The following is an 11,233-nucleotide window of genomic DNA, read 5'->3' on the forward strand; positions in this document are numbered from 1 at the left end:
ATTGGTTGATAGATGGCTCCATATTGATAGTGGGAAGAAGGGTCAAACCGTAATTGTTAATGGCGGCCTTGTCACGGTCCTAGCCAAGCACTTTGATCCTAATTTCAATAAGGATAGCAAGTACAAGGCTAAGGATGGTGGCCATCTCATTGATATGTCCACCTTGATTAACAAGTTTAAGTGGGTTGTTCACAATTCCCTTGATACCAAGTATGGGTGGCTTACAAGTGAGGCTCGATCATTCACTTTACCCGCAAAGATTTGCCGTCTTAGTGTCCACCGGACCAACTATTTACTTCCCCTATCCGAAGAAGCCGAGTACATCATTCAACAACAAAAGGGTGATCATGAAACTCCCTCCTCTTCCATTGTTATACCACCTTACCCCTATGATTATGAAGAGTTCAAACCACAAGGAGTTGAAATTGGGAAAGACTATGTAACTCTTCTTATGCAAGCCATGCACAAGCAAGCTTATGAAGATCGGAAGAATGCTTATTTGGCTCAATATCCTCCCCTCCTACATCTAGCTAGGCAAGGACTCCTTGATCCATCTTGTCCTTTGCCTAGTTGGGCGGATAGAGAAGCTTTGTTTCCGGGTGCATCTAGGGAAGTGGTGGAAGACAATGAGGTTGTTGGAAATGATGAGGAGATTGATGATAATATTGAGGAAGAAGCAAATGGAGATGGTGAAGATGGTGAAGAAAATGATGAGGAAGATGATGATGAAGAAAGCAAAGAAGAAAGTGCCAAGGAAAGTGGCAATGTGACCACTTCTCATGAGGGAAGTGGTGATGATAGTAGCATGATGGAAGACTAGCCTTGGAGATTCCTACTCTCCCACGGTTTGTCTATATCTCTTTGTATTTTATTTTCATTTTGATCATTGTTGGTTTAGTCCTAGCAACATCAAAGGACTCACACCTCGGTTCCTTTGAGGTGTTCTATATTGTTCCCACTTTTGTAAAATCCAAAATGACAATCTAGTTTCATGCATAGCATAGCATGTGCATGAACTCCCCCATGCTTTGACATTAGCAATAGTGTCTTGCTTGGTTTGGGGAAGTTAATGCATACGCAACGGGAGGTAATTTAAATTATCCTCTCCGTCATAACAAAAACCATGCATCATGTAGTATAGCTTAGTGTAGAATTGCATTTAGTATAGAAATCATGCATCATTCTTTGCATAATTTCCATCATTTTGGCCATTGAGGACAATGCCCATATTAGTGTGGGGATGGGAATTCTAACTCTTAACTTTTATTCAAAAACCAAAAAAATTGAAAAATTTCAAAAATCATAAAAATTTGAAAAATTGAAAAAACCAAAAACAAGTTCATTTCCTTTGTATATATTGTCCTTGTATATATTGTGTTTGTTTCATCCTTGTTCACTTTGATTGACTACGCCACATCCGAGACATGAGGATATTGAAGACCGCATGGTATGATCTTTCCAATCTCCTTTCTCCTCTTTATGTTAATGACTATGTGGCTTTATTTTGATTGATGCGGTAAAACAATGTGAACTTAGGATTGCATTTAGATTATTTGGCATATTAGTTGGTAGAATCATTTGCATTAGGATGTATATATGCTAGTTGCATCATGGCATGTAGTTGCACGTTAGAAAAATTTTGCGAAACCGTCTATTTGGGAAGCTTGACAAGTGTATATAGGCCCTAGTAGATGCTTTTTATTCTTAAGACTTTGCTTGTTAGAATACTTGTAAAACACCCTAGGATGTGTCATGCTAGTATCCTTTGACCCATGGGTTAAGGCCGAGTCAAGAGTACCTTGTGGTGTGATAACTCCTTGGCTACCGTTTATTCCAAGGTGACCCTTGAAACCATGCATACTTCTATCATTCATCCATATTCTACCATACATTTTTGTCATCAAAGGGAATGGGCACAAAACAAAAAGAAATCAATTTGAGTTCAATGAAATGAAAAGTGAAAGAAAGTTTGCAAAAATGCATCAAAAGAAAAGAGGAGCAAAAAATAGAACTCCTAAAGCTTCAAAAATAAGGCACCCTCGTTACTAATTGGGGTGACTTTGAAAATGTTCAAAAAGAAATGCAAAAAAGTTATCAAGTATTGAAATGCCAAAAATCAAAAAGAAATGGCAAGAAAGTGTTCTCAAAAAGTCAAAATGCCACAAGAAATCGGGGGGAAAAACAAAAACAAAAGCAAACTCCCAAAATGAAACTCAAACATCTATCGATCCCTTTATCCATCGTATCCATTTTTGTGCATGGTAGAGAGGGGACGACCCTTCTTCTTGTCTAGGCAAGAAGGGGAATTCCGCGATCCTCCAGTGTTTCTAACACCATAGGGAGTCTATTCTTGACAAAAGCATTTAACGATTGAGGACAAAGGTACCCTAGCTTGACACCTTTTGGAGGTGATTTATTGGTATCCTTCTAGGCTTAGTAGTTTGAACAAATTGCATCTATGAAGGATTGTGTACCCTTGAATTGCTTCCCTTGTAGATAATTTCCGCCACTTAGATGAGGAAAGTGGCTATTCTTTTTGTAGATGCATCCATTATGTGTTTTTGTGTGCTTAATGTTTGGATGTGTCGCCATTTTGGCAAGACCCACCTTGCCTTGCAAGAAGGCATCCTACCTCATGGTTGTCTTGTTGTGAGTTGAAGGGGCGGAGTGAGACCCGCTAATTGTCTCATATCGGCTATTATTATTAGGTTAGGTTAGTATTGGTCCTAGTCTTTGTCACCTCTTTACTCGGGGCGAGCAAAGGTTCGGTTTGGGGATATTTGATGCGACCATAATTGGCGCATATTTAGCCCCCGAATTACCATTGTTTCTATGCTTTTTAGTACCTATTTGGGTCATTTCTTATCTTTAGTTCTTTGTTTTGCATATTCTTTGAGATTTTGATCCCTTGGTAGGAAAGGAGTAAGAATCTTGCATTTTCATGGCAAAACAAGGCTAAATTGATCATATTCAATGACCAAGCATCAAGGAGAGACAAGACTAGAAGGCCTTTGTACATAGCATAGTAGAAGAGCATTGTTGAGAAAAGGATCCTTGAGTCCCCAAGGAAATCCCCAAGGAATTCATGAAGAAAAGGGAAGAAAAAGAAGAAGGAAAGCTCATTGAGCTACAATCCGAACGGATTGTAGAGAATCCGTCCGTCCTCGCCAATCCGAGCGTCCTCACCAGGAATCCGCTCGGATTGCCCATGCCGATCCGTGCGTCTTGTCCCTTGATCCGCTCGGATTGTCCATCCCAGATCCGGCCGTCCCGACTCCCAGCCGCACGGATCACAAGACAGCCAACGATTTCGTTCTTCAAGCTACGAAATGAAGAAGCCCTTCTCTCGGACAATCCTGGAGGCTCCTTGCTCAACTTAAAAGTGTAATTACTAGTTTAGCCCTTAGTTAACCCTAATGCATCCTCCCTAATTCTCACTATAAATACCCCATTAGTCTAATTAGAGGAGCAGGTTCTTCTTATCAATAATTAGTGTAGTTAATATCAATCAAATCTCTCTTCAATATTGTAATCAAATATTAATCAAGTTTTAATCCAAGTTTTAGTTCCTTAATCTCTCTCTTGTTCTTACTTTATTTTGGGTAATTGAAGATTATTTGGGTTATTATTGGGAGATTGACAACCTCTCAATCTAGGATTCAAGTACTTCTATTATTCTTGCTTTATTATTGGAATCATTAGTAGGTATAATCTCTTAATCCCTTTTTAATTATTACTAATTACTTTCATTTATTCATCATGTTTTATTATGTTAGTATGATTGACAACCTTTCTAGCATGATCAATATGATAATGAGTGAGTAGTCTCTTAGCTAGGGTTTAATGGGTGATTAGGGGAAACCAACATGGGAATGATTCATGCTTAAATTAATATGCTTTCATATCTTATTTGCTTGCTTGTTTTGATCTTAATGCATGCACATGTTATATTTGATGAAATGCTAAGCCTATGAATCCTTGCATTTACTATCATCTTCTATCCTTTCAACTTGACTTGTAAGACATAACCCAACTCGAGTCTTGTTAGACCATGCATGTGTTAAGTAGGGAAGATTAAGTCGACTTGTAGGTGTTGTACAATCCAAGAGATTCGGCTCCGGGACCCAAACTTTCCTAGGATTGTAAGATATAACCCAACTCAATCCATCACAACAATAATTGCTTGCTTATAACTTGAGAACATGTTTGTATGATCATATCCCATGATTCCCCTATGAACCCATGACACCCTAGTGCTTTTAATCAATTGTTTACACCCTTATTTCATTTACCTTGTTAGTTTATTTTCATTGCTATTTTAGTTTAGTAACCTTCTACATCAACCCAATTTGTGACACCCCTAGACACCGCTAGTTACAATAGAATCTTCATTTCAATACCCGTCCCTTGGGATCCGACCTTTACTTGCCTCTTTACTAATTGTAGAGTTGTTTGTGAAGTATAAATTGTGTTTTGTATCGACCATTGACCAACGACCACATATGCTTAATTGTGAACACCAAATGGCTCCGATCAATTAGTCTCAATCACAAAGTCTCTCATTCAAAATTTGAGAGAAGATCGATGGGAAAGCTTTCTAGAGGAAGTGAATCTATTTTGTCAAAAACATGATATTTTGATACCCGAAATGGATGCAATGTATATAGCTCGTAAAGGTCGAGCTCGTCATCAACAAGATCAAATAACAGTGGAGCGTCACTTTCGTATTGACATTTTTTATGTTGCAATTGACAAACAGTTACATGAATTGAATAGCAGGTTCAGCGACAGAGCATTGGAATTGTTAACACTTACATCAGTGTTGGAACCTAAGAATGGATATAAAAATTTTGATTGTGATCAAATTTGCACCCTTGTGGAGAAGTTTTATCCATCAGATTTTACATCACAAGAAATGGTTCATTTGAGATATCAATTGCAACATTTTATTTGTGAAGCACAAAATGATGGTAAACTGAGAAATATGTCAACTCTTCAAGATCTTTGTCAGTACTTAGCAGAGACAGGAAAGTTAGATGTGTATTTTCTTTTTGATAGATTAATACGACTTGTCTTGACTTTTCCTGTTTCTCAAGAACCTTGATGAAAGAGCGTTTTCTGCAATGAAGTTAATGAAGACAAGGCTTCGCAACAAGATGGATGATAAATTTCTTGCAGATAGTCTGTTTATTTATATTGAGAGAGAAATTTCAAAATCTTTTAGTTTAGACGCTATAATTGACGATTTTAAATCCGTCAAAGACCGTCGCGTATTGTTTGACTTGTAGGACTTTTTTTTAATAATATATTAATTTTAATAAGGTTGTTTACATGACTCTTTTTAACAAGTCGAAATAGTACTAGTTTTCTCTTCGGCCCCCGTCATGAAATCATCCAAGATCCGCCACTGTTAAGACCCAATTATTTTTCATGCATATTATTGCAAGTCTGAGGTAAAAAGTGTGAAAATCTTAGGCTCAGACTCTCCTTTGAGACTGGGATAAACAACAAATAAGGAAATTTGGCACATTGCATGATTAAATACCCAAACCTCTCGCTTTTTGAGGCGAACCAACATCAGCTAGGTTTGACTTATTAAACTCTCAAGCCCCAGCCCTAGTCGAGCTCGTATAAGCAAAGTCAAGCTCAAGTTATCCGCAAATTGTCTTATCTCATTATCATGGTTAGTGGTGACTTGTGAGGTTGACCATTATGCACTTAATTTTGTAAACTTCATTTAAAGTATTTTGAGGGTATAATGGAAAATGAGGTGGCAAAATACATAAGATCAGGTGCAGGCCCGTCTAAGCCTAGGCGCTCTATGTGCAATGGCACTGGGCCTCAAAATTTTGGGGGCCCAAGTCGTTTGCTTGTTTAGAAACATATAATTGTTAATACAATGGGTAACATAATACTACTAATAATGGTACAATGTTTTTTATGTCAATTCCCATAGCATTTGTTGGGGTTCGACTCCTACTTTGAGCATTTTTGGTTTTTTAAAGCCGTAGGCCCACATTCTACTAATATATTTAATCACTTTTTTTAGTGTAGTTTTCTTAGATTCTATTATCATTTAGTTTTTCAATAATTCATAGGGAGGGACTTTAATTGTATTCTATTTTTTTCCTTTCTTATTATCTTTGGTAAAATTTGTGGCTCCAAATTAGTTTAGCACAAATTTTTAAGAGAAACGGTCTCTTAAAAGACTTACTGTTATTTTAGTATATAAACTTCATTTCAATATTTTCAGTTGACTTTTACAATTTGAGACTTCTACCCTTAAATCCCTATTACATTTGTACTATCTTTATATGATCTCGACAATAAATAAACTATTGATTTCTAAAAAATTATGCAGAAATAAAATAAAAACGATTTTTGACATTTATTTATATGAAACAGATATTTGTGTCTATGGTAAGAATAATATTTATTGTATACTATATTAAAATTTGTGGGTAAATGTCGATTGTCTTTAACTAAAGTTACGATAATACGGGCCTCATATTAAACTTTTGAACCGGGCCACCGAAATCTCGAGGACGGCCCTGATCAGGTGACTTTAAGAGGATCCTGTATTATTAGGCCTAGTATGCTTTATTTGGAACTCTTCCTCGTCATTTTCCCCGCATCTCAATCTAGCAGCACACTTCTCCGCATCTCAGTCACGTACACTTCTCCAAAATATATCAAATTACCAAAATTTGTGAGTGCGACATCTTTTTAAGTTATTAAGAAATCACTTTATTTTTTCGGTATTTGTATCAACGATGACAAATCCATTCGATTAAACAACCATTAAAACAGTAATAAAAAACGGTTTTTCTAACGTATGACTAAGGGTTTAAAGTACATTAATAATCTTAATATAAAAGATTTTATATTAAGCTTATTAATGTGTTTCCTTAGAGCACACGTTTAAAAACCATAAACAAAAAAAAAAAACAAAAAAAAAAAAACGCGCCCATGGAATATACCCTTTTAGCTAGGACTAAACTTGAAGCATCCCTTGCAACTCCTTAAGAAAAACTTTCATTACCTTATGAGGAAGTGAAATAGTCACCATTATCATACTCTCCCCTTCCCTATTCTTATAAGAGATGAAGAAGCTAGCATTGGGTATAGATCCATAACTAGCTGGACCACCGAAAACGGGTTTGCCCCACCCAAAATCAACCTCAGTAAACCCTAAATGCCTCAAATCCGACACGTCGTACGTCCGATACACACAATAATGTGGCCTATCCTTTGTCACCATAAGGTCCATAGTTGACCTCATATACTCCTCATTAATTTCCTCTTTTGTCTTCCTTATGAGCTCCAAAACATACCCGATTTGGTTGTCACATATATCGTTAACTTTTGCACACACGACCGGAAATGCGCATGCGTTTCCATAGTATCCCTTTCCTAAGGGCGGATCAAATTTATTTCTTGCATTCACGGAAAACATCAAGCGAACTTCATCGTCGGGTTTGAGTCCTAGGGCTCGGATACGACACTGCCATAGAGATGCACTTAGGAGGTCAAAAGTGGAATATTTTTTAATGTGTGGAGGGACATGGGTTCTAAGGGCCGCGAGCTGAGTTGCGCCGAATAATATGCTTTGTTGGACTAGACCAGTGTAACCATTGGCGTGGTGGTTTTTGGTAGTGTCATGTTGGTCGTACTCGTGGTGGTCGAAGGTGACGCGAGGGGGATTTCTCGCTGTTAGACGGTCCCTTTCCCATACTGGGAGGATGGATGGGGTCGTGAATCCCCTTCCCATTTCGCCTACAGCATTCATGAGTTGCATTATACCCGTACCATCAGTTATCGCGTGGCTGGCTCGTAGAGCTACTATGAATCCACCGCATTTAAGTCGAGTTACCTACGACATGAAGATAATAATCATTTTCCGTCATCCAGGACAATGTTAAAAATATAAATATATTATACACTTCCTCCTACTCATCAGCCTAATGTTTCCCTTTCATTATAATAGTACTCCTCACATATATTAGAGAAGGGGAACATTAGGCTGAATATGAGGCAGTATTGAGTGTTATTGTAGTACTTTCTCTAATCAAATTCATTGCTAACATTTACTTTGTGTAGGTCAACTTTGATCGAAAATGTAGATTAGGTTACGAAATTTTAATAGGTACACTAACATATTTAGATTTGTTAAGAAACAGTTTTTTTCCAGAAAATTACGCACATTTTTGTAGTTAAAAAGGTCTTATATAATTGATGAAAAATACAGTCAAAATGTCAACTCGAATACCACTCAAAAGGTCAATGTTACCGATGGATTAGACTGGAGGCCATATATAAGTTTCAACTATACCTGGAATACGAGCAAAGGCGTGCCAATAATGTCATGAGTACCAGAAATATCATACAACAAATCCTCAAGAGGAAATGGAGGATGAATTTCAGGGCCGAAATCATCTAGACTTACATTAGCCTCGGCCTCAATGAAAGGCACACCCTCACCCGTACAATCAACAACAAGTTTACGATTTGTGCCTTCCACGAGCCGGCCAGCAAATGGGTAGTAGAATACAAGGGCCTTAGCTAGGGCATCTTTGATGACCTTCACCGGGTCTTTCCCGTCCATTAATGGATTAGCCTTATAAAACATTATGGCTGGCATATGGAAACGAAGCCCTTCCTGGTCGTCTAGGTCTGAGAGCAGTTTTTGCTCTCGGGGTGTAGGCTTAGCCGGACATACAATGTCCGGCATTGCTCGTGTTACCTTGAGGGCAAGGGGGGTAATTCCTTGTTCCATGATTAGAGCCATAATTTTTGTAGGAAATGTGGTTATATGTTGTGGTGTTGGATTGTTGGTGAGATGAAGTAGATAAGATTATGTATGAACTATAGTTCCATAAATAGCACATTTAATCCGCACATGAGTTATTTCGAAATATGGCATGGCCCATGAACATACACGAGCTGCCTAGCCATTGGGCAGTAGGATTGCAAATTTATTCCACTTATGAAAAAAGTTAAAATAAAACAAAACAAACAACAAAGAACGGTTCAAAAAATATCAAAATCAATGAAAACAAACCACATAAGTGTCAGAAAATTGGTTCCACCATTTATGACGATTTAATTTATCAATCGTACAAATATTTGTATTTATACAATGGTGAGTTATGCACGGTTAGAGGTGGCAATCGGGTCAGTCGGGTCGGGTTTGGGTCGGGTCACGTCGGGTCGGGTCATATCGGGTTCGGGTCATATCGGGTCAGCATACCCTTTCGGGTCGAGTCGGGTCGGGTTCGGGTCGTTATCGGGTCGGGTCATTTCGGGTCAAATGATATGTCGGGTCGGGTTTGGGTCGGGTCATTATCGGGTCCGGTAACTTAATCGCATTATTATAATTTTTTACCATTAAATTTAGTTTTTAACCTATTATTTGGTTTAATTAATTCATTACTAAGTCAAACATATCAATCTAAACACAAAATCACTTTCATTTTGATCAAAATTAAGCTTAATAATTGTCGGGTCATCAATTTAATCGGGTCAGTATCGGGTCGGGTCAATATCGGGTCGGGTCAGGGTCGGGTTCGGGTCACTGATAATCGGATCGTGTCGGGTTACTGGTCGTCATCGGGTCGGGTCGGGTCGGTTTCGGGTCATAATATTTTCGGGTTCGGGTCGGGTCGGGTTTGCTCGGGTTCGGGTCGGGTCAGACTTGCCAGCTCTATGCACTGTTATTGCAGTGGTGAGTTACGCATTTTTTGTATTGGTGAGTTAGTACTATTTTGGCCATCGGATTGTATATGAAAGGTGGCACTTGTGAAGAAGATCATGAAGACAAAGAAAAGTGGACAATTTATTATAATTGTAATTTCAAATTAATGGAAATTTTGTCAAATTACGATAATTTTGTGAGAGGGTATTAAGAAGGAAATAAGGAATATGTTATACTCCCTGCGTCCCGGTCATTAGTTATCCTTTTCCATTTATTTTTGGCGTCTCAGTGAATTATTGTCCTTTCTATTTTAAGAATGAACTTGATGATCAATTTGATCATCACACTCAATTTGTTGCACTTGTCATTTAGTAATTGGTCCCCTTCTCATTCATTACTCTTTGTGAGGAAAGAGGGAATATTATTTTTTTTTTTTTTGGTAAAATAGGAGCAGTTTTAACCCAAAACGAAATGAAAGAAAAACAAAGTAAAGCGCATTAAACGGAACAGTTCTAGGCCATAACACACCACCCACGTCCTGTTGTAGCAAACAGAATAGTTGCCGTACTGGTATATCATTCAACTTCGAAATGACCATCTGCTGATCCTGATCCACACCTCGGTTAGCTAGCCAATCCGCACAAACATTTGCCTCTCTATAAATATGGTAAACTTCAGTATGCCACGACTGATCTCTCAAGAAGCTTTTACAAATTTGAGCGAGATGTGCATGGGCTGTTGGTAATCCTTCCTCCACCTCAAGTAGATTCATTATTGCTTGTAAGTCGGTTTGTATAATTACCCGAGGGAATATGTTATATTATTAGAATAAAAAAAAATATAACCTATTTTTATCTTACCATATTATTACTCGGTAGAAGGTCTCAGATTTAGGGTTAGTATTCAGTTATGAGTTATTAAGGCATTATAAATAACTCATGAATAGGTCTCAGATTTAGGGTTAGCATTCAGTTAGGAGTAATCAATATAATTACTCTTATCATATAATCTATCAACATTGGAATGATTAAACTATCTGAATTGCTTAACTATCTTTTTGGAAGAAAGAAGTGCATAAATTAAACCAAGAGTTCAAGAGTACAAGGAAATCGGGGGGGGGGGGGGGGGACAAAGTCACTAGTACAAAGGCGAAGAACGAAAGGTGGAGCAACGTCCCAATTAATACAACCATTACTAGAACTACTGTCAACTAAACCGGCATTGGCGAGAGCATCCGCAACAGCATTAGCAGATCTTTTCTCAAAGACAATCTTCAAAAGGGGGGAGCTATCCAAGAGATCCCTACACTCAAGAATAACATTAGCAAATTGACCACAAGGCTGAGCCTTACTCAAAATAGAAGTAACCGCATTTAGGCAATCCGAGGCAATGATAAAACGATCCATAGACGCAAGGCCGACCCTAAGACCCTCCCTAATAGCTAAGACCTCCCCAACGAAGGGGGAAGGGGCAAGAAGCCGCCTAGACCAACCCCGAACCCAGGATCCTATGTCGTTCCTAACCACACACCCAATACAA

General features: G+C 38.2%; 2 protein-coding genes across 2 annotated transcripts; one reads left to right on the forward strand and one right to left on the reverse strand.

Annotated features, from left to right (window-relative positions):
• Window positions 1–4,648: 4,648 nt before the first annotated feature.
• Window positions 4,649–5,104, forward strand: LOC141587735 (uncharacterized). The gene has a single exon (XM_074409204.1). The coding sequence runs from the start codon at window positions 4,649–4,651 to the stop codon at window positions 5,102–5,104; it is 456 nt and encodes a 151-aa protein (XP_074265305.1).
• A 1,619-nt stretch (window positions 5,105–6,723) lies between these two features.
• Window positions 6,724–8,879, reverse strand: LOC141586506 (benzyl alcohol O-benzoyltransferase-like). Its single transcript, XM_074407756.1, has 2 exons — window positions 8,333–8,879; window positions 6,724–7,873 (listed from the first exon to the last, which is right to left on the reverse strand). The coding sequence occupies exons 1-2, from the start codon at window positions 8,786–8,788 to the stop codon at window positions 6,995–6,997; spliced, it is 1,335 nt and encodes a 444-aa protein (XP_074263857.1). The 5' UTR covers window positions 8,789–8,879; the 3' UTR covers window positions 6,724–6,994.
• Between the last annotated feature and the right edge of the window lie 2,354 nt (window positions 8,880–11,233).

This window comes from Silene latifolia, chromosome 6 (assembly GCF_048544455.1).
Source record: "Silene latifolia isolate original U9 population chromosome 6, ASM4854445v1, whole genome shotgun sequence".
Lineage (NCBI taxonomy): Eukaryota > Viridiplantae > Streptophyta > Magnoliopsida > Caryophyllales > Caryophyllaceae > Silene > Silene latifolia.

Excerpts from the sequence above, each read along its gene's own strand:
- LOC141587735 (XM_074409204.1), top strand. The coding sequence starts at position 4,649 with ATGGATGCAATGTATATAGCTCGTAAAGGTCGAGCTCGTCATCAACAA.
- LOC141586506 (XM_074407756.1), bottom strand. The coding sequence starts at position 8,788 with ATGGCTCTAATCATGGAACAAGGAATTACCCCCCTTGCCCTCAAGGTA. Across the intron at positions 7,874-8,332 it reads CGCCTTTGCTCGTATTCCAG|GTAACTCGACTTAAATGCGG; the intron begins GTATAGTTGAAA and ends TTCATGTCGTAG.